Source organism: Gavialis gangeticus, unplaced genomic scaffold, assembly GCF_001723915.1.
Source record: "Gavialis gangeticus isolate Ggan-Ray unplaced genomic scaffold, GavGan_comp1, whole genome shotgun sequence".
NCBI classification, from domain to species: domain Eukaryota; kingdom Metazoa; phylum Chordata; order Crocodylia; family Gavialidae; genus Gavialis; species Gavialis gangeticus.
In genome coordinates this window covers 30,479,365-30,502,239 of record NW_017729030.1, presented here as the reverse complement: position 1 = coordinate 30,502,239, position 22,875 = coordinate 30,479,365, and the positions used below count along the sequence as shown (strand labels likewise).

At 39.2% G+C, this 22,875-nt stretch overlaps 1 protein-coding gene across 3 annotated transcripts in view; it reads left to right on the top strand.

The window, feature by feature from the left end:
- Nucleotides 1-22,875, top strand: part of KIAA1109 (KIAA1109 ortholog) — a 299,447-nt gene that overhangs the window by 235,804 nt on the left and 40,768 nt on the right. For 2 of the 3 annotated variants that reach the window (XM_019522064.1, XM_019522063.1), the window contains 11 exons: nucleotides 435-661; nucleotides 1,221-1,421; nucleotides 1,631-1,761; nucleotides 3,950-4,073; nucleotides 5,361-5,470; nucleotides 7,725-7,815; nucleotides 8,940-9,002; nucleotides 10,751-10,995; nucleotides 16,979-17,194; nucleotides 18,525-18,705; nucleotides 20,693-20,882. In XM_019522064.1, the coding sequence (XP_019377609.1) occupies nucleotides 435-661; nucleotides 1,221-1,421; nucleotides 1,631-1,761; nucleotides 3,950-4,073; nucleotides 5,361-5,470; nucleotides 7,725-7,815; nucleotides 8,940-9,002; nucleotides 10,751-10,995; nucleotides 16,979-17,194; nucleotides 18,525-18,705; nucleotides 20,693-20,882 (1,779 nt within the window). The remainder of the gene's footprint in view (nucleotides 1-434; nucleotides 662-1,220; nucleotides 1,422-1,630; nucleotides 1,762-3,949; nucleotides 4,074-5,360; nucleotides 5,471-7,724; nucleotides 7,816-8,939; nucleotides 9,003-10,750; nucleotides 10,996-16,978; nucleotides 17,195-18,524; nucleotides 18,706-20,692; nucleotides 20,883-22,875) is intronic. The other variant, XM_019522065.1, reaches the window with a different exon arrangement.

The window sequence follows — 22,875 nt, the reverse complement described above, 5'->3', positions numbered from 1 at the left end:
ATTTATGTTGGAAATTAGGAGAATAACAGTGCTTGACCATGATACCCAGAGAAACTGTGGAATCGCCATTCTTGGAAATTTTCAAGAGCAGGTTGGACAAACACGTGGTTGGGATGGTTTTGTTATGGATTATTTGCCTTGAGCAGGAGGCTGGACTTGGATGACCTTGTGAGGTCCCTTGCAGTTCTGCTTTCCTATGATCCCATTCAGTTTCTCATTTTCTTCTCATCCATTGGGAAAACTCTTTTATTTTGTTTAATTTATTAGGTTTTTCTAATGTTTGTACATAATTAGCGAAACTTTAATATACATTTAATAAATGTTAACGATATTCAAACTATATTTCAAAGCTGCAGAAGCAGATATGAAATCCAGTGTCAGAATGACTAAAGAGGGAAGTCAATCAGCTGTATTATTTTTCTTTTTTGAAATAGAAAGCAGTAGTGCTGGAACCTGGACACTTAATGTGTTATGGAAGATGTGTGGTATTGACGTTCACATGGATCCCAACATTGGGAAAAGACTAAATGCTCTGGGCAACACCCTTACAACACTGACGGGAGAAGAAGATGTTGATGACATTGCTGATCTCAACTCTGTAAACATGGCTGACCTGTCAGATGAGGATGAGGTTGATACCATGTCTCCCACTATACATGCAGTAAGTGGATCAATCAAAATACAGTTCTAAATTAATTTAGCAAAATTAGGCAAACCAGTAAATGTGACAGAGATCCTATTGTTGGGTGATTTTTATGGTAGGGGAAAATACTAGATCAGTTTGCCTTGAACCTATGCATTCAAAACAAGCAAAGCAAATGATTCCTTACTGTAAATTGAGTCGAGTCAGCAGTATCAAAGGTGAATGTCTTAGGTTAGACTTAAAATTCTATATTGAGAGCCTAATTTTCCAAGGTATTCATCACTTGCAGATCCTTCAGGCTTTTACTGTTAAACACTGAAGTACTGATTTAAGTCTTTAACTTTAGGTACCCAGTCTTCAAAATTTTGGCTTTAGTTGCTGTCTCCTAGCAGGCTGGGAAGTGATTAACATTACAAGCAAATTAGGAAAAAATTATGTTAGTAGAACACAGTTTTTCATGTTAAGTTCTGTTTTAGTCTCATATTAAATATTTTAATAGTTCAGTTCCATTTTGCAAGTACCTGTTACCCGCTCTGGAGAATACCCTAAACTGCTAACATGGATGTTTATTATTTAGAAAGCAGATGAAGGTTCATTATGTGGAGATGTACACAAGCTCACATTTGGGCAGCGGATTGTAAATCACCTGCTGGGTCTGAGCCCCAAACACCATCGTTACTCTGTTCCTGTAGAATATCTGTCGGGGTCAGTGATGTGTGACTCTTCCCAGTTAACCAGTTCACATATGAAAGCGGGCAGGTCTTGTTCATGGGGACATGTATGTAGCTCTTAAAACACATCTTTAAGCAAATAATGGGACTTGGATCACTGGAAAACTACAAATCAGCTGCCTTTTGAACTAAAAACTGATTGTTTGCATGCCATGCTTTGATTTTAAGGTGCAAAATTCATTGCATCTCTAGTTAAAACTAGAGTTTGTGTGGTTTGATATGGAATCTAATGCAATAATACATTTGTTTTAAATAGGAAAACGTTGATCATCGCCGACAGGGAACATCTAGTAGCCAAGGTGGTGAGCAGCGAGGAAGAAAATTTGTAAAACGTTTGGTAGATATTAGAGAACTCAATGAACAAGCAAAAGTAATTGATGACTTAAAGTAAGTTGGACTTCTCTTGACTTTTTTTTTTCAATAAATATTTCCTGCCTGAATGTGTTGAGAATAACAGACTGAATCTAGGTTTTTGCCTTTCTCTGTTTTTAGTTTCAGTGGAGGAATGTTTCTGCATTGGTGATCAAGTGCATAAGTGCCCACAAAAATCCTCCGGATATTTTCCTCAATTTCAAGCAGCCCATAATCCCATTGTGTACTTGTGCATCACTGTATCAGCAGCTCCCATATTAACATCAAGCCATATTTTTGTCACTATTTATTAGGGTTGTGCAAAACAGCTGTTTCAATTCGCTTTCAGATTTGGCCATTTCGGAGGACAGCGATTCGTTTCCGTATTTCAGATCACAGTCCTATTTCGTTTCCGCCGAATCTCCTCTGAATCTGTTTAGAATAGGCTGCAAGGGAAGCTTTGCACAGCCCTACCCAGTCGGGTGGGGCTTGGAGCTGGAGGCTGCAGGGCCCCAGTGGGAGCAGGACTGGGCTGTGGGTGACTCGTCCGGGGGAGGGCGTCTTTCCTTCCATGCAGGCGAGGAGACCCCCGTGCGGATCTGTGATCCCTGTCACTCAGAGTCATGGGGCAGGGGAAGCAGTGTAGAGTGGCGAGCAGTCTGCTGGTCCTTGCCACGTGATCGGCTCTGCAGGGAGCAGAGATCTGTGCCTTGGTCTCCTTGCCACCGCTGCCTGCCCCATGCAATCCCGGATCTCTGCTCCCTGTGGATCCAGGTTGCACAGCAGGGACCAGCACTGCCCATGTTGCCGGGGCAGCACGGGGTGGGCAGTGGCGGCAAGGAGACACCTGGCATGGATCTTGCTCCCTGCGGAGCAGAATCATGCAGCAGGGCAGCAGCATACAGCTGTTTCCCTAAAAGCCCGGTTCTGAAACTCTGAATTTTTCCAAAACATTTCTGAAACGTTTCAGGTACCTTGTTTCATTTCAGAGATGTTTTTGTGCCTTACGTTTTGGTTCGGATTTGGTGTTTCGGTCACCGAAATAGCCCAAAACACCTCTGAAATGAAACGACTGCTGAAATTTTATACAGCCCTATTATTTACATTACTTCTGTTATTAACTGTATGATTTTGACTTGCTAAAATAAAACTGCTTTGCAGCTGCAGTAAGATACTGTTCATTGCAGGAGGAACAAACCTCTCTAAATCAACTATGTTATAGCTATTGGATAATAATATAAAATTCAATTCATACACAGTAGCATAATTCAATAAAACAGGAAAAATATTTAAACATTTATTTGAAAGTGTGGGAAGAATCAAGTATAACTTTCATGTGAAAACATTAGTTATGTTTAAGTCTAGAGCAGTATTTCTTAAAAGTGGGAGCAGCTGTGACCATATGGACTCTCTTGTTAGGTAACAAATAAAGGAGAATGGATGTTGTTTATTGCTTATACTCTTGTCCTGAGTGCTGGCAGCAGTCAGCTGTAAGCCAGTTGTACGCAAGCTCTTTAAATGTTCACAGCTGATATGTGGCACTAAGTGCTGTGTCCCATGTGAATGTGATGATTTGGTTTTTATACCCTCTTCATGTACTGTAGCATCACAAAACCATTTTTGTACTTGAGTGAGATTTTTCTTTCTGATTATGTTGAAAATCATTTAGACCTTTCTGCCACCTCCTTCTGGGAATAAGCCCCCACCCCTGCCTGTCACAATTTTTTAAGTGGTCTCCCCACCTACTGGGTTGGGTTTTTTTTAAGTACAGAAAAAGGATTTTTTTTGTTCTTTTTAGGAGCCTTTTGCTTGTATGCCCCAGTAGTTGTTCTGTATCAGATCATCCTCTTCCATCTCTATGAACATCATAACATTGTTTGATATCTTGTTGCATCGTATTTTGCTCCAGTACTCTTAACCTGTTTGCTTAAATACGAAACACGAAGGGACCTTTTTTTATAAAAATGACCATATAAACAAAATACTCTACTTAAACAGTTATATAATAAAATGACAATGGACCCTCTGAGCCTATATAGGAAAAGTGTGTCACTTTTTTTCATGAGCTAGCTGTCACTAACTCATTAAAGAATTGTTTGAACAACTTTCAGAACTGTCATATTGGAAACTATAGATGTGTTGTTGATAAAGAAACCAGTGAAAATATTGTGAAACTTCACTGGTTATCCATTTGGGAAAATTTACTACCCTCATTTGTCTCCAGAAAACTAGGTGCAAGTGAAGGAACCATAAACCAAGAAATTCAGCGCTATCAGCAATTAGAGTCAGTAGCTGTGAATGACATCCGCCGTGATGTTCGTAAAAAACTACGCAGGTCCAGCATGAGGGTAAGCAATTGTAAAACATTTTTCTGCACTTAAAAATTTCTCCACCACCTGCTAAATAAAAATGAATAAATGACAGACAGAAGAATAAAGATAGAAAGAGGGTTAGATATATCAAGCGATGTCCCATTTCTCTTTCTGGGAGAAATTTTTTTTTTTTTTTTCCTGCATCATTGGAGCTGGAAAACCAGAATTTTGGATGTGCCATCTTTTAACTCTTAATGTTATATCCAAGTTTGCTTGTTTAATTTATTAGATTTATGGTGAAAACAATAGCATATTTTAGGATTTATAATCTGTTTTCATGAATCAAAGATACAGTCCCATAGTCCAGGTCCAGACATGCATGGACATTTGGTTCCCCAGAGACAACTAGCGACGGTGCCCCCAGGGAACACCCATGCTATGCATACACTGCTGCACTGCAGGTTACCCCAGGTGGAGTAGGTCCCAGCAGCCTTACCTTGGGTTCTGAGGGTCTCTTGGGGCTGCAACAATGAGGAGCTGCTGCACGGAGCCTGGCCAGCAGCAAAGCGTGGCTCCGGCTGGCCAGGCTCTCCGGCTTTGGGCAGCACATGCTGCTGGCATGTGCGCAGCTCCGCTTTTTTTTTCTCCACGCTTCTCCTATGAAGCACAGAGAACAATGGCACATGCATGCAGTATGTTGCACCACAAATGTGTCTGCAGCGCCACATACCACATGGCTGCGCTCATTTGGACATGGCCACAAAACCCCAAAACAACAGCAAGAGGAAACAGCAAAGCAGAAACGATGTCAAAACCAAACAGTGCCACCACTGACTAATACCTGCAATGTTGTACCAAGCCCTGGTGTGAAACCTGGACAAATAACATTTTCAGTGTTCCTGAAGGGCTGTTCTGGACAAAAGTATTATGCTCCATTCCAAAGCAAGGACTTTTCTTGGGAATATTCTGGTGGCAACTCATGCTCCGTTGCTGATTGCAACTGCAGCAGTAGCACATGGAGAGAAGTTGTTTGGCTAAGAGGATCCTGAACTATTCAAAATATCCTGTTTTCCTGACAGCAGTATGAAGGCAATGTAAAAGGTAGGCATATACCTTGGCAACAAGTCAAAATGAAAGTAACAGCAAACGCCTGCAAAGGGATGTGTTGAGCTCCTATTTATCAAAGAATTTTTTTTCTCCCAAAACTGGCATGTCAGGGTAAAATGTTTTTTTTTTTTTTTGTAAATTATTTTCTACGTTGTCACATACATGTACAAGTTGCAGTATTTATTAGCCTTGACATTTTATTTTGCTTTTGTTTAGGCTGCTTCCCTGAAGGACAAATGGGGTCTGGGCTACAAACCCAGCTATAACCGATCTAAGAGTATTTCAGCCTCAGGAAGACCACCTCTAAAGAGAATGGACAGAGCAAGGTACAGTGGTTTTAGCAAGTGACTACATTTGGGAGGATGAAATTTTGAACAGAATTAGAATAGGGTATATTTGTAATAAGGGTGGGTGTGCGTGTGCGTGGCTGTGTGTCTTTAAAATATTCATGACAATCTTTTGAAAAGATGGAGTGGGGGTTCTTTTATAAATCTCACTTTTTAAAATGTTTTAGATGGGCAAAAGCTAAAATTGTTTTACAAAGAAACTATAGCTTTATAGTGAAACTATAGATGCATGGGTTTTTGGTTGTAGCCATGTTGTCATAGGCAGACAAGACTCCAAGGAATGAAAGAAGCTAAAACTGAGGCCTTGGAGTCTCAGAAGAGCAGAGACACCCTATGCCTGAAGAAGGGTGACTGCGCCCAAAAGCTTGCAAGAACTTTTTTCCAGCTACTCAGTTGGTCTAATATAAGATATCACATGCATTCAAAACACCTTGCCTGAAACTATAGATATGTATTCATTCATATGTTCTCTGATGATGAGTGTCTTTACCTTTTTCAAAAGGTTTGCTTACAAGTTTCTCAATATGGATGGCTCTTAGTGTTCAAATCTGACCTCCCTAACAGAGTTGCTAAGGTCTGTAGTTTGCCTTCTAGTCCATATTTAAAGCTGAAAAATCTGCTGTGCTCTCATCTAAAGCACAGAAGTAAATGTGTGCAGATGGCGTCTTACCAGAAATTGTCAATGAAATTAAGAAGGCTGAAGAAGTGGGTTTTAGCTTGTCTGCCATATAATCTGGAACTGTCTTGTTCACGTATCATTAACAACAGTTTAAGCCTGGATAACCATACTGAGATGATGTACAAGCAGAACAGACTCCATTTCATTCTCTGAAAGCTATCCTTGCCTAGCAAAACTACAAAGAGTAAAAGGTAGCACACTCGATATATAGTAAAATAAGCATATATGATTTTCAATGTGCTCAAGGAGCAGATCAGTTGAGGAGGAAAAGTTTCACCCCACAGGACCTCTTAGAACCAGATTTCAAAGTTGTGTTCTGGAGGGATTTCTTATAATTCTTAGGATCTTCTCTAGCTGTTAATAACTGCTGTTAGGGAAAGACAAAGTGGTTCAAAATATTGGGTGAATTAAACCTTTAAAAGAATGCTAACAGCAAAAAACAAATTCTTCAATCTCAGAATTGCAAATGGTTTTAAACAAAATAATTCAAAATAAATTCCTCAGCTGCTTTTCTTGCAAGTTTAAAGTTTCTTCTGATCTAGTTAGCATTGCTGTAGACAGAAACAATGTAGATTTGAACACCAGCTCATCTTACCTCTCCCTTTTTAATAAAATCATCTTCAGGAGATTCAGGATTCTACTGGAAAGATCACTGAGCAAGTATGGTGTTGTGTAATGTGCTCTTTTGTTGGGCCTATCAAATATTTAAGATTTCTCAAAACCCAGTGAATTTTTTTCTATTGGGTTTGAAAAGGCTCAGGGGTGACCTTGCGGCAGCCTATAGGTATATAAGCGGTGTGCATCAGGATCTGGGGGAATGCCTGTTCACCAGAGCACTCCAATGGATGACAAGGTCCAGTGGTCACAAATTCCTTCAAAACCATTTTAGGCTGGACATAAGGAAAAACTTCTTTACTGTCTGAGTCCCCAAGGCCTGGAATAGACTCCCTCCAGAGATGGAGCAAGCACCTACTCTGGACTCTCTTAAGAAACGTTTGGACGCTTTATTTTACTGGGATCCTTTGACCCTAGCTTACTTTCTGCCCCTGGGGCAGGGGGCTGGACTAGATCTTTTGAGGTCCCTTCCAGCACTAATGTCTATGAAATCTATGAAAATGAATAGCAGATTTCCTCTTTAGAAAAGATTAGAATATTTTGTCTTTTTACTCGATCACAAAATAACTCAGTCTTCCAGTTTTATTTGCAATCCTCATCACAAATTGATAACTTCCTGTTACCTGTTATTTTTACCTGTTAGCCCCTGCTGCACAAAACCAGAAAGATATTTAAATTTTAGGATAAATTAGCCAACAGCAAACTATTTGCCACATATCATTTTCATCATTTTTTCCCTTGTGTCTTAAATACTTATTTACTGTTCCACTACCTATTTGTTTTATAAAATGTTAACCACAAGTTGTTTCTTATTTCTTACATCCTTATTCCTTTTTAGCAGTGAGTTTGCAATTTCATGATTCTGTTTGTGGGCAAGTACATGATTCCATTAGGTTTAAAACTTCAATAGATGTTTGGGTTTTTTTGTCCTTCTTTTAGCTCTCGACTAGGAGACAATGAAGAACTCCCAGAAATCCGTGTAGATGCAGCATCTCCTGGACCCAGAGTAACGTTTAACATACAGGACCCTGTAAGATATACCCTATATACTATAATAATTAGTGTGCTTTGCTATAATGATTAGAACCATGCTGATAAACATCTTAGACATACCTGAGAGAGACTTAAAAATCAAACTGCTTATCAGTCTTAATACTCTGCCTAAACATTTTCTGTAGACATTACCATATTTTTTTCACATACAGGATGCCCTTGCATACAGCCTGTACTTGGTTTTGGAAGGGCAACCTGAAGAAGAGAAAAGATTAATCCTTTCTGACTGAGGTAGCAGCAGCTAGGGAGCCAAACCCGCTTCCAAGTCTGTTGCTACCTTTTGTGCTGGATGGGGTGTGTGGATGTAACCTGGTGGATCAGATCTGTGGCTACATGCTGAGTCTGAACAGAAGCCCTGACTTCAGTGTCCCAGGTACAGGGCCACATACTGGTTGGACCTGGTGTGGCAAGTCTGGGGCCGTGCAAACCCAGCATGCCAGCTCTAGAGCTACGTACTGGGCCTGATGTCTTGTAGTGGCCTCGGGGCTATACTATATGCAGGGGGGCTCTCCATGGGCCTGGACATTTGGTGGCAGGGGAGCGGTGGCAGTGTTGATTGCAGTGGCTCCCAGAACTGTGTCAGTTAATGCTGTCATCACTCCCCCGCTACTAAATTTTCATAATTTTTCTCACATATAATGCAACCCCACTTTTCACCAGCTGGTTTTGGATTAAAAAATATGGGTTGTGAGAGAGAAAATACATCAACAGAAACATTGAAAAATTAAAATATTTTATTTTTTTGTGAGATTTGATTTATATTGTTAAAAGGGTATACCTTCATGCTATTCAGAAATTGGCATTATGCAAAAAAAGGAAACTTTTTTTGCTACTTTTACCAGAGTTTACAATAGTTGCATGGTAATTTTATATGTTAGCCATGCTCACAGTTTTGGCGATAGATATCAATAAAATAAAAGCAAAATGGTTCAGAGTTTTCTTGACACGTACACATTTGTTTAACAAGCATTAGTAAAATGTTGATCTTTCTTCTATTACAGTATTTTTTCTTCCTTTAAATGTTACCTTTATATTGGTTTTACATTGTTCAGATTCTATTAGTTGTTTTAATTCATATTTTTCTTTTTATTTTTAATTAAGTTGAATAAAAGAGTTTTGGGGAATGCCCAACAATCCAGCTGTCCCAGGGAAGGGTATTTTCAGGTACTTGTAAGCAGAAGCATATATTTTACCATACAACTAATTAACCTCCTGGGAAGCTACTTCTTAGTTACCTGTCTCTTTCAAATTCAGCTATTTCAAAGCAGAATGTATGCCATTTTTTAAAGATTTAAAGAAAATTTAAACATTGAAAAAGATGTAGATGAACGCAGATAATTTTTGATGAATCTCCAAGTCTGCTCACGATTTCATTCCTTGAATTTGCAGCTTTAGTAAAGTTACTAAAAGTTATGTTTGTATATTTACGAACAAAAGCCTTCACCAAGCCCTGACCGTAAGTACCTCAAGGCAAGCTTTGAACCATCCAGATTCGCAAGACAAGTGTTGCCACAGAGTTCTCTACATTGCATCTTCATCCTTTTTACAGCATGTCTGAAGAGTGCAGGCATTAACATTGATACAAAACAGCTGCAAGGTGTGAAGCTAACAAGCATCATTTTTTTTCTTTATTTCTTATAAACCCAGCAAGTGTGCATCCAGTCTCCTTTTGAAGATCTCCAGGGTAGGTGCCTGCACCACCCCCATTGGGAGTTTATTCCAGAGTCTGGTTACATGAACTGTGAAAATGGAGCAGTGTAACTTATTTGTCAAAATCAGTGCCTACTTAAAAATAAAACAAAATAAATGAAAACCCTCTTATTTTTTAAAAAGGATGCTTGAGGTATACTAAATGAGAGCAAAACACTAAAACTCCTATCCTTTAGAAAAAAAATCCACACTTTTTGAAAGAGAACCATTTAACATTTTCCCTTCCAATTTTTCCCTTCTTTTTATAGAGGTCTTACATTGAACTGGTTTAATTGGTCACCAACACTGCCAAGATGACCACATTTCTAAAGGGGGGAAAAATGAAAGGTAGAATGTTTGGTTGATTTCTTTTTACATGTTTTAATATGGAATATTTGAACATTTCCATTCATTTTATATAATTTTTAAGCACTTTTCTTTAGCTAGGAAAAATTGATAGATAATAAAAAGGTGAAGAGTTGAGTGATAATAGCTTACTGAAGGTAGGATGAAATTTATCAAAGAATTTCAATTCAGACTCTAATCTTGAATGTTGAAACACCACTATGCAGTTCTATATCACCAATGCTCACAAGACTTTTATCATCCACCTACTTGTATGTGTTGGTGTTTATTCATCCTAAGTGCACTAAAACTTATCTAGGAGGCCACATCTAGAAATTTTCCCTGAAATTGCCATCATTCACGTCAGTTTTATTCAACATTTTAAAAAGAACTGAATAGTACTACAAGATACGGTAATACTGTACATTCTGTGCTAGCACTTTGCATGTACTTTCACTAACAGACTTCTATGTATTGCTCTAATTTACAGATGATCATGGTGATTTTTGCATTCTGCATTCTGTGCATTTTTTGCTTTTAAAACCTGTTTTACTTCAATGAAATGTTTACATTCAAACTGTTGGACTGTCACAATGGAAGTTTTGATCAGAGCTCAATACTGTTTAATTATCTAGCTAATAAATTCAACACATTACTAACACAATGGTAAATGTTCTCCAATCTTATTCATTTTTCTTTTATGTGTTTCATTCCACACATTCCTAAATCCAACACTTCTGTCTGTTCAGTATAAGGAACCTGAGTTTTAAGGCGTTTTAAAAGGTTTCTTCATTTTTCAGTTTTTTAACTTCTGCTTAATGACTGAAAATCCCACGGCAACTGTGAAATTTAATATCTTTTTGTCTTTTTACAATCAGTTTCCAGAGGAGACAGAACTGGATCTTTTGTCAGTAACCATTGATGGTCCATCCCATTACTCATCCCCTAGTGAAGGATCATGCTCAGTATTCAATTCACCCAAAACTCCAGTAGTCTACTCACCAAGCATTCCCTTCCAGCCTGAAGAGGGACGACGGGATGACAGCTTGTCTTCAACCAGTGAAGACTCTGAGAAGGATGATGACCATGAGAGAGAGAAGCCTTATTTTTATAGGAAACCACAGTAAGCAGTTTATAAAATACAATCTTCATGAGGGTCTATAAAAAGGAAAATATTGAAAAGTTGATATTTTTAGAACTAGAAAAGCTGGTACTGACCCAGGATCTAAATCTTGCCTGTTCAGACCTCTAGTAGATATAAGTCTAGGCCCCCAAGGGGGAAGGTATTTTTTTATGAGCACTTTTATTTACAGCTTTTGTTTAAAAAGAAAAAAAAAAAAAAGTAGAGTAAAATTAACAGTAACTTATACATTCAATATCATTTATGGTTATTGGTAAAAACATACAGATTCTACAAGTTCTACAATAGAATCAAAGCATAGTGTATGATGATACAAACATAGATAAAATTAAGCAATATATATTAGCAGAGTTAAAAAAAAAAAACAGGAAAATTCTATTTGATTTTAGTGCTTAATCTTTGTACAAGTAATGAAAATATACTTAGGAAGTATAGGAAAGACTGTAAATTGTTATAGAGGAGCCAAATTGTGCTTTAGTCATTAACTCAGTAGTTTAAATTTTCTACTATTTTTCACTTCAAAAAAAGAACAAGCCCCTTGATAGTGATTTAAGTAATTTATCTCATTTAAGAACATATCATATTTCTTTATGGGGATTTAACACCATCTGCCCATAACAGGAGTTTTTACACATGCTCTGGGGGTGGAGGAGGGCATTTTAATTACAGTGGCTCTGAGAGTTTGTCAAATGAGCTTTAGTTAAAGCTCCCCTGACACCATTTTGAAGCATGGTGATAGACGAGATGCTGATAGACAAGATGAGGAAGCTGACTGGAGCACACTAGTTAGCATGCTCCAGCAGACTCAATTAATCGAGTCTGCTTCAATGTGCTATAATTACAGCACGTCGGAGCAGACTCTGGGTACATCTACAGGTACCCTACAATTGCCAATTTTCATTAGTGAATCTCAGTCTAGTAATGACCTCTCATTGTTTGTAGTTTTGTACTTCAGGTACATAGATTTCTGAACCAAAGGAGTGCTTTATTAATCTCAAAAAGAGAGAAAAGTCCATAAAATCTCACTGCCTACATATCCTTCTGTATGTTGGCCTGTTTATTTAAAACAAGATCTAACTTTAGGGGAAATAGTCAGTGACTGACAGCATGTTTCTCAGGCCAGCTGTCTGCACAAGAATATATGTTAAACCATTCATGTCAAGGTTTAATTAGATAAAGAGAGGCTTCTAATAATGCATTTCTTAGGGTAATTGATAGGAGTACAAGATCTGATTTTTTTTTTTCTTTTTTTTTTCTTTTTTAATCCAATAATTTGAATTCTTAATTGTGCTTAAGTGCTCACATTAAGCAGCTCCTTTTCAGACTGCTTGTGCCTGCTTTCCTCCCCTGCCCTGCCACCTGCCCCCCATCATATAATTAAGTATAAAAGCCACCTTAAAAACTCATTAGAATGTTTTTCTATTTTTGATTGAGCCATTGGATCGCCATAGTTCTACTCCATACAATAAAATGGACTCTACCTTAGTGCTGCTAATACCACATTTTACCTGTCTTATTGTAAAAGACTAAAGCTTCATCTAAGGCCCATTTAGCTTTAAAGCTTACATTTTCAGTGTGGTTTTCCAGATCAGAAATTGCTTGAAATTAGATTCCAAGGTATTTAAAAAAAACAAACAAAAAAACCCAAATCTCACTTCCAGCTTTCAATCCCAAAATAACAGTGCCTCAAATTTAGCAGTACTGATTTTCAAGCTATTTGAGAGACAGTACTGTTTTAAAGTATTTAATCACCTTTGGATGCCTTTCTGGAATTCTGATATTAATAGTGTGTCAGTTGCATAAAGCGAGACAGGGATAAAACCATTCAATATGGTGGGTAAGTGGAATCCATTCCTTTATTAGCACATGTTTTGGATTAGGCTGTCCAACTTCTGAGACGCTACTGTCCAGAAGTCACATGGATACTCTGTCTTGCACAGCACGCCCATGTATGCACTGGGGCACTCCCTCACCTCTGCACTGCACAACATCTCATTGTAATGTGTGCCCGCCCCACACTGATATGATCCCTCCACTCCATCCAGACATGGCCCTGAACTCACTTGCAGCTCCCTACATTGGTACATGGCCCAGTTTCCTGGGGCAAAGGTAGAAAGCAGTAGCTGGAGGATGAAAGGGGAGCCTGGAGACTCCAGCTTTAATAGCAGCTGGAACAATGACAGGACCTGGGTGAGAACAGTTGGGTGAGAGTTCAGGGGTTGCATAATTTACCCATCTCAGGCCACTACTTACACAGCCCTGGTTTTGACTGGTGGAGGGAACCCACTTGCAACTTACTCCTGATTTGCAGGGAAGTGAAAACATGGCGCCGTTTTTGCCTTCCTGATGGTCAGCAGCAAGCAAGGGGCTGCTGTGGCCCCTTGGCCAACCAGTGGCAGGAGGCAACAAGAGCACCATATTTAAAACTGCTGTTTGCCTCCCCACCTGTCAGAAGCGGGCCACAAGCAGGGCCCCGCCCCTAATCGCCGCTCGGGGTCTGTGTGGGGGAACCTACAAGATTAAAGGAGTTGCAGTGCAGCCCACGTCTGCCATGAATTTGGTAGGGCCCTGGCTGATTTTAATTTTTTTTTGCCCTATAGCTATCAGCTCTTCCCTCATTTGATACCATTTCGTTTTCTGTTACTTCTCTTCTTTTAATCTTCCTGAACTTTTGGAAGCCAGTACAGTCATTTTTGGACTGTATTCCCCAAGTTTTCTATTAAGGAGTCGACCTTTGAGCAGTACTTGCAAACCATGGTGTAGGTCACCAATGCACCTCCTGCTGTGCCATGTGCATGGCTCTTTCTGCATGCACTGCCTGCCTTCTCTGCCTGCCACAATTGGGCTCCCCCTGCACCAGCAAGAAGCCAAGCTCCCAAGGCTAGGAGCTCCTAGCCATGGAGATGCCCCACACACCTCTGGGGATGGGAGACATGGCTGCCTTGATCTCCCAAGCCCGGAGGTTTGAGGAAACCCCCATGGCTGGGAGATCCCAGCTTTCATGGTCTCCTAGTCTTGGGGGTACATGAAACCTCAGTTGCAAGACTCCCAACCCCAGCTGGGCACAGTGCACCCTTGTGGTGGGGAGACCTTGCTATATGTGCTTAATAAAGCTGGACACCAACCAGCTATAAAGCTAATTCATATTTTCGAGGTCTAACTTTATAGCTGGGTTGGACCTTTTTATGGCATGATAGGTACTTTGCATGTGTAGCTGGTTTCAGTTAATTGCACAATTAACAAGTAAGTGCACAATACTGGTAGCATGTAGATGGGACCTTAGTTATGATGAATGTGAATCCTCAGATGTATCCTTTTCAGTCCATCTGTTAAATATTCTAAATTTTGCTTTTGCAATAAATTTTGGGAAGCATCAGCTTCCTTCATCTGATGACTTATTCCATTGGGATTCTGGAAGAATTCCCTGTTTACATCTCCATTATCATGGGTATTGGTACCACTAATTCTAGTCTTTAAATCATATGCTATTATTATTTAAAAGTTAAATTGTAAAATATTTTGAGCTCTCCATCTCTTGTTACTGGTTTTAATAGAGCTATGCTTGATTTAAAAAAATAGAAGAAGTTTGTTTTATTCAGAGACTGACTCTGTCAATTCATCAACTGTAATTAAAATTCCCACTATTCAGAGTTTTTGGTTTTTAGATCTACTTTTAAAAATGTTTTTATTAATTTTTCCAGATATTGCATTTAATTAAATATCATGTGCTTCTAGGTTGCTTTTTAAATCACAGATTTATTTCTTGATCACTGTTAAGCTGTTCAGAAGTAGAATATTTCTGTCTATTTTCTTTAATTGTAGCAACAATTGAAGACATGAAAGAGACTTTGGGACCTTGATGATCTGAGGCATCCTTGTTGCCTGCCTTTTCCCATTTTAAGGTTGTTTCATGTATCCAGATTTCAATTCCTAGGAGGACAGAGCCAGGCACTGAGTTAAAACTCTCACTGAAATTAGAATCAAGAGTAAGGAATAGTTGAGGATTTGATAAGTCTATATTAAAATTTCCTTTTTCCTTGGTACCCAAACATGTCAATGTGATTTTTCTTCTTCGTTGACCTTTTCTTCCAACCTCTCTCTCTAAATTTGTCTAAATTGTATCATTGGACTTTTAGGTGGGGTTTTACTGGGTTGAAAGGAAGAGGTTCTTTTAATTTTCTTAATAGCTATTAGCTAGATCTCTAGTTACTGACTGCAAGGTGTGGAAAAAACAAGGGGTGCTTCCGTTATGGATGGACTAATGACCGTATTTACAAAGGCTGAAAGGGCACAGGCCTAGGTAGAGCTGCCACATATGCAGATCTTGGAGTTTTTATTTAATGACAGCTGTTGAAAGCTTTTGTCCGATTCCAATATTAGAAGAAGAAATAAATAAGATGACAAGTATTTGGGAGATGTTTTATAACCGAAGGTGAATAATTATTTTTTGTGAATCTGACGTTTATCTAATGCAGTGGTTTTCAACCTTTTTTAAACTTGAGGTACCCCTTCATAACTTCTGTGAATTGAGCAGCATCCCATTCAAGAAAACTAGTTTAGCTATTATAGTGCTTACCTTCTTGAAGGTGGGTTGGGAGGGACGAAGAGCAGCCAGCAGGGAAGAGCCTGTGCTGCGGTGCGTGAGGGAAGGTGGAGCAGCTGGAAGGGAAGAGCCTGCACTAATCTCCTCTCCTGATTGCACCTTTCAAAGGCTGGTGCAGCATCCCAAGTAGGGTTGTAATATCATTTAAAATAATAGCTGTTTAAACTTTTCTAGTTATATCAGTTAACCATGTAACTGATGACACATCTATGGGAATAGCCAACACCTGTTCTGCTTGCCATAAGGTGAGACACACAGGCAGCAAGTGGCACTCCTGTTGCTGGCCATCGCACCCTGCCCTGCCTCCCCTTCCCTTCCTCTCCTTCTCTGGGGAGACAGCTGGCTTGGTTTGGCTTTACCACCTCCTCTTCCCATGCCGGGCCCAGCACTTCAATTTATACAGCTACAGGTGGTGGTGGAAGGGGCAGGAGGTATGCAAATGCAAGCTGACCTGCCTCAGGGAAGAGTGGTCTGGAAAAGTAGCACTAGTAAACCATTTAATAATTCACACAACATAATCTGTTATTTTAAAATGTTAATTATAATGTATTAACAGTATAAATATAATGATAGTTTAACCATTTAACCTTTCACATCCCTAATACCAACCCCCTTGTTGAGAATCACTGATCTACCAGCTGTTATCTTAGCAGAACATTTTTGGTATATATCTGTATTGGCATAATATTAAACACTGAATCTTTAGCATTGATACATACGTGCATGCAAGTATACATGTTTTGTTATGCATTCTTCTACCCTACCTCTTGTATATGGACAAACAAAACAGTTACACCCCTTTGGAGGGCATGGGGACTTAGAAAACTGCATCTGATTTTGTTTGTATATGTCTACTGTCCTGAAATAAGTGAAGCTCAGATGTAATAATTTACTGCTGACTTGAAATACAGATAGTGTACATATGTGGAAATTATTGTTGTTTAATTTACTTTACTGAGTGACAGGAATGGGTAGATAATCACACTGAATCAGGTGACACATGATACTGAGGAAGCAAGTTGCCCCACTTCCTGAAATGGTGCAAATGTAAGTCTGTCCTTACTTCTGGTTTACTTGTTGTCTTTAGGTTGTAGGACCACGTCTATATTTGCTTATACAGTGGACAGCACAACAGGGGCCCAATCGGATTTAGCAGACAGTAAATATTTAGTGATAATTTGAAGGGGGGTGAGCTGCTATGTTGCTGTGCACCTCTGAAAATTTACCAAATGGTACCTCTTATAGAAAACTTCTTAAAGTATTCCACATATGGAGTAGCTAAGTTGTCTGCAAATGCACTCTTTGGTAATGTTAGAAGTTGTTACAGCGCTAATATTTAATATGCGGTTGTTGTTTGTTCAGGAATACCTCTCGTAAGAAAGCAACAGGGTTTGCTGCAGTCCATCAGCTGTTTACTGAACGCTGGCCAACAGCTCCTGCCAACAGGAATGTGACTGGCACAACAACAGAAAGAAATATTGACTTTGAACTTGATATTAGAGTTGAAATTGATTGTGGAAAATGTGTGTTGCACCCAACAACACTTCAGCAAGAACATGATGACATTAGTTTAAGAAGGTAAGAAATCTGTTGAGAGACAGTAATGCTACTTTTGTAATTGACAGTAACTTAAGCATAAATCAGAATAATGATTCCATTCATATGAATTAGTGCACCACAACATATAACGCTTACTGATTACTGTGCATTGACTTATTGGAAAAGCACAGAAACTGTTAATTGTTAACTTTATGGTTTCAGATAGCATCACTTTAAGGTTGCCATGGCATTTAAATGAATGCCATTGTGATTGAGTTTACATTTTTGTTCAAGAGAACATTAAAAATGCCTGCTTGTAAAAGGGGTTGAATTTAATTAGCCATATATCAAGAGACCAGAGTGGAACTGCTTTATTTTTTACCTGTTCTTTATGAATGGAAATGCAAGTCTCCAAAGCACATGGATTCCTTTATTCCCTTTTTTACTCTCCTAAGAAATATTTAAATGTACTATTTGAAAAATAACTTGGAAATCTGCATACAGATACTCAAGAATTCCAGCATTTTTTTGTGTTTAAGATGATGTCAGTGTCTGTGTGTAGCAGGCTGGTTGACAGAGGATCGCAGCAGACTGCCCACATTCGGCTGTAGCAGTCTGCAGGCTTGCAAGGGCTACAGCCCAGCTGCAGGCAGTAGGCACTGCCTACAGACTGCCTAGGAGGACTAGACCAGCTGAGAAGATAATTACTGGCCACAGGAAGCTAAAGAGCTCCCAGGAAAGGGAGCCAGGAGAGAGACTCCCAGGGTGACCAGCTGGAGAGATGGACAAAGGGAGAGTTAGGCTTCTGGGGAAAGGAGCCAGAGAATGGGAACTACAAGCTGAGAACTCAGAGAGAGTGAGAAACAGAGAAGGGGAGTCAATCTGAGGCACAGGGCCTGGGAGAAGACCTAGGGCTGCAAGATCAGAAGCAGCAGCAGCATGTCGCAGAACTGAGTCAAAGACAGCCTGAGAAGGAAGACTGCAGTGCAGAGGGGAACCAGAAAGCCAGAAGCAAATCATCAGGGGCTGGACATAAATCAGGACCATGAGTACACCCTGTATGGACTATGCTAAATTTGTAGTACTGAGTTCTGATTTATGTTCTGGTGTTCCTGAGAGGCAAGTGTGCCCAGAAAATAAAGAATTGTGTGACGTTTAAAGGCTGTTTGAGCAAAGCAATAACCCCAAACTCACTACACTATGATAAGTAATACATAAAAAGTTTAGAAATGTATCAAATATGCAACTTGATATTATTGGGTTGTTTTTTTATAAAGGATTCCACCCTTTTTAAACAGTGAAAAGCATACTTGTTAATACAGTATTAGATCTGTATAAAGACATACTGTGAATTGCTGTTTGTTTGTAGGAGCTATGATCGGAGTTCCAGAAGTTTAGATCAGGAGTCTCCTTCAAAAAAGAAGAAGTTTCAAACAAACTATGCATCTACTACTCACTTACTTGCTGGAAAAAAGGTGCCATCGTCTCTACAGACAAAGTCTAGTGATCTGGAAACTACAGTATTTTACATTCCTGGTGTGGATGTAAAGGTAAAAATAAAGTATTGTGGGACTAGAAACTATTTTTTCTCTTCAACTAAGAACTATTATAAGCAAATACATGACTTCCTTTAGATCTAAATTTAGATGATATATTTTTATTATTTTAGTTTGATTATGGCTCAAATTGTTCATGCATAAAGGGAGCAACGCATGTAGCTGATAAGGTGTGTTTTTAATAGATTTTAAAAAGTACTGTATTTACCTAAATCCAAAACAATGTCAAGTTTTAAGACTGCTCCCCAATAATTAGATTTGAAGCATGGAAAATCAAACATTTCTTATAATTTTCCCTGTATATAATCTAATTATTGAGGGGCCGTCTTAAATTCGTGCCTCCCACTGCTGTGGCAGGGAAAGCAGTGATGGAAGGGCATGTAGCTAGACTTGTGGCTCTTACCCTCCTGCACTGCCTTCTCAACCCTGCCCTCCCTGCCACTTACCTTCTGTGGTAGCTCTGGAGCAGTCAGTGGCACTTGCTCTGGCCCTGGCCCTGGCCCAGGTAGGCAGAAGCAGCAGTGAAAGCTTTGAGCCGAGCATGCTTCTCTTCCTGCTGCACAGTCTCCCTCTGGCAATCCCACTGTGCAATATCCCCTGCATACTCCCCTTCCACCACATGGTCTCCCTCAGGGCCTCCCACCATGGTCTTCCCTGCACTCCTTCGATTTGTGCCCCTGCCCTCACAGTACAAGCCACCCTGGCCTGAGGCTGGCAGCTGGTAGGCTCCAGCTTCTCTTTCTTTAAAAATATTTGTAGGTGTAACATGGGAAAATGTTTCATTTTTGTTTAGTTATTTCTTGAGATTACACTAACTAAAGAAGCCATTTAGTTCCATGAAAATGTTTGGGTTAAAATAAGATATTTGGTTTGGATGCTTCCCTGCTTTGAGAGATGGTGTGCATGATATGTACTTGCATATCATGGGAAATCGGTCCATTGCATGTGTTACGTATGGAAGTGCAACTCCCACTTTTCCCATTCGGTGAATACAGGGTGGTTAAATGTGTTCCACAAGGTAAATGCAGTCCTCCTGGCTTGATGTGGTACTTAATGTTGCTGTGAAGGTCACTTTTTTTTTATGACAGCTCTTCCAGAGTAGAGCTAATGTGTACAATCCCTCTTTGTATCTGATGTTGTGTATTGAAGACCATGTTGGGAGGCATGCCCAGTAAAGAGCAGCAAAACTCTCTGTACATATGAGCAAACACATCAACAGTAAAAACAGAAAAAAACCTCAGTGTTACATGTAAGTCATATGCAGCTCAGCTTAGGAATACCAAAATATCAGGCATAGATAAAAGAAGTAATGGTTTTTAATTCATTTTATATTTGTAAAGACCTGCCACTAAGTCTTTAAGATGTGGAGAGGCTTCTGGTGCTGATTAGACCAAGGTTGTCAAGAAATATTTAGTTATTCCATTCATGAAACAGCTCGCTGTAGTAACTTTTAAGCAAATGTAGGGATGCTCAAGTATCATTTGCAGTTTTTGCTTTGCATTGTAATGCCATCTACAGGGAAAGGATGAATCCTGTTTACCCAAATCTATAGGGTGCTCATGCCTAAACTGAACCATTTGAGTTTCTTTAAAAGGAGAGGTAAGTGATTTGTGCATGTCTATATAGCTGTGGATTGTCTTTAGAGCCACATAGAGGGAAACACAGGTCATTAAAAGTATCACCAGACAGTAGCAACCCTGTAATGTGTGTACTGTGCAGCCATGTACTTAATGAGCATTTCTTCCTTTGCTTGGATTCAGTTCTGGTTTGTGTGTTGTCAAGTATCACTATTTTTCTTGTAAAAGGTTATACATCTTTGTAAGTGAAATTCATTGGTTCGTTCCAATGTGTTTTATACGTTTTGAATGATTTTATAATTTAAAAAATGCAAAAATGTCTGGAGACAACTGAATGCTCTGCAGATACTAAAGGATCTGCTACTTTTTGTGAAAGTAATTGAATTTGTTTGTTTGGGTTTCAGTTACACTACAACTCTAAGACTTTAAAGACTGAATCTCCAAATACCTCTCGAGGATCCTCTTTGCCAAGAACTCTTTCCAAAGAGTCCAAGCTGTATGGTATGAAAGATATTGCCACATCTCCTTTATCTAGTACTACCCACAGCAAGACTAACACCTTACTTCCTCCCCAACCCCCACCCATCCCATCAGGTACTTGTAGAGACTAGCCTCTTAAACTGTAACTTTATCTCTTTTTTTTATTCTTTCATATAATCTACTAGCTTTAGATCTGTGCATTAGTTGAATGACAATATCACAATATGCTTCTAAATGTTGGCTGCAGAAGCCTAGTTCCAGAAGCGCTTGTGCAGTATGTTAATTGAACCTCTCAAAGCTACCTTTTTAGAGATCTCCTGTCAAGTGGCTCTTAGCATGTCTGTCAATCATAGTGGATCATAGTAATGACCAGCCATTACTTTTTCCACCTCTTCCTTTAACAACATAAGACTTGGTGGTGGAGGTAAAACTTTGTTAAAAAACATTATTAGCATTCAGAGCTTAAAAACAATAGGTATTAACTCTATGCCATTTAGGTTACTCACCAGTTCCTCTGTTGCATCCTTTCAAGAATGTATCATTATTGTCTTGTTTTTGTATTGAAAGTACTTCTTTGAAAAATGTTTCCTTAAATTAGGTTCCTTACCGTGGTGACAAGCAGTTGAAGGGATGGACAAGTTAAAATATCAGACTAATTTATTCAAAACCATCATAAATCGAAATTTAATAATAAGTAAAATTATTTCTGTTTTCAGTTAGAGTCTGTAGCTTGAAGGATGCCATATCAGATCGAGAGGTACCTAGATTTAATTTCCATCTTCTATGGGATTCACTTTTCTCTCCTTCAGAGCACATTATTAATCAGTGCCAAAACTCAGTTAAATTGAAATGTAATAATTGAAAAAGTCTTCTGTAGGTTCAAATTCTGAGAGAGCAGTGAATTGAAATATTTTCTTCATTTTACAAGGTTTTTACTATTTCCTTCCATCACCCTTCTTTTTTCTGGGTCTGAGTATTTGCAAAATATTTTTGGCCTCCATCAGCCTCTGCTCTATGTTGTCTCTCTCCTTTCAAGCTTGCTCACAATTCTTTACTCTTCAGTTCTTACCCAAAAAAATCCCATTTTCTTTTCTGCCACTTCCACATATATGTGTCCCTCTAAAACTAATATTGACAGTCATAGTAGTACTTGTGCCCCTTATTAGACACCTTCTGATCCTGCTATTTGAGTAAGATTTAAAAAAAAATACTTCCTGTTATTTTATGTGGAGAGGGAGACTACTCTAGATGGCCATTAGCACTAGCCACAAGTAGATGGCATAGCATTAATGTTCATTGCCAAGTAACTTGGGAACTGAATTAAGATGAACAAAGAGTGATTGTGAGGCTCTATCTTAATCCTTTACTTAACGTTAAATCTTGCTTGTAGAAATCTTACATAGCCATAATGTTACATTTTGACTTGTGTTCAAATGGCCATTGATTATATGACAGTGAATCCCAATTCAGTAACTGCTTTTTCATCTCCGCTGGTTTTAATTGACCATATTTATGAAGAAAATAACTGTGGTGATATTAATAGCTTACATACATGATCACGCCAAAGTTTACTAAGGTCAATTTATTTTCTCATTTTAGTGTGCACAGATTAATAAGTGCAGATTTCTTCCATGGATTTGGAAGATAATCATAGATTTCATAGACATTAGGGCTGGAAGGGACCTCGGAAGATTGAGTCCAGCCCTCTGCCCAAAGGGCAGGAAGTCAGCTGGGGTCATAGGATCCCAGCAAGATAAGCATCCAATTTGCTTTTGAAGGTGTTCAATGTAGGTGCTTGAACCACCTCCAATGGCAGGCTGTTCTAGACCTTGGGGGCTCGGACAGTAAAGAAATTCTTCCTTATGTCCAGCCTGAAATGGTCTTGTAGTAGTTTATGACCGTTTCACCTTGTCATCCCTTGGCACTCTGGTGAACAAGCGTTCCCCCAGATACTGGTGTCACCTATAAACTTATAGATGGCCATCAGATCACCCCTGAGCCTGCACTTTTCCAGGCTAAAGAGCCCCATCGTCGTAAGGTCTGTTTTCCTGACCTCTGATCATGCACGTGGCTCTTTTCTGGACTCTCTCAAGCTTCTCCACATCCT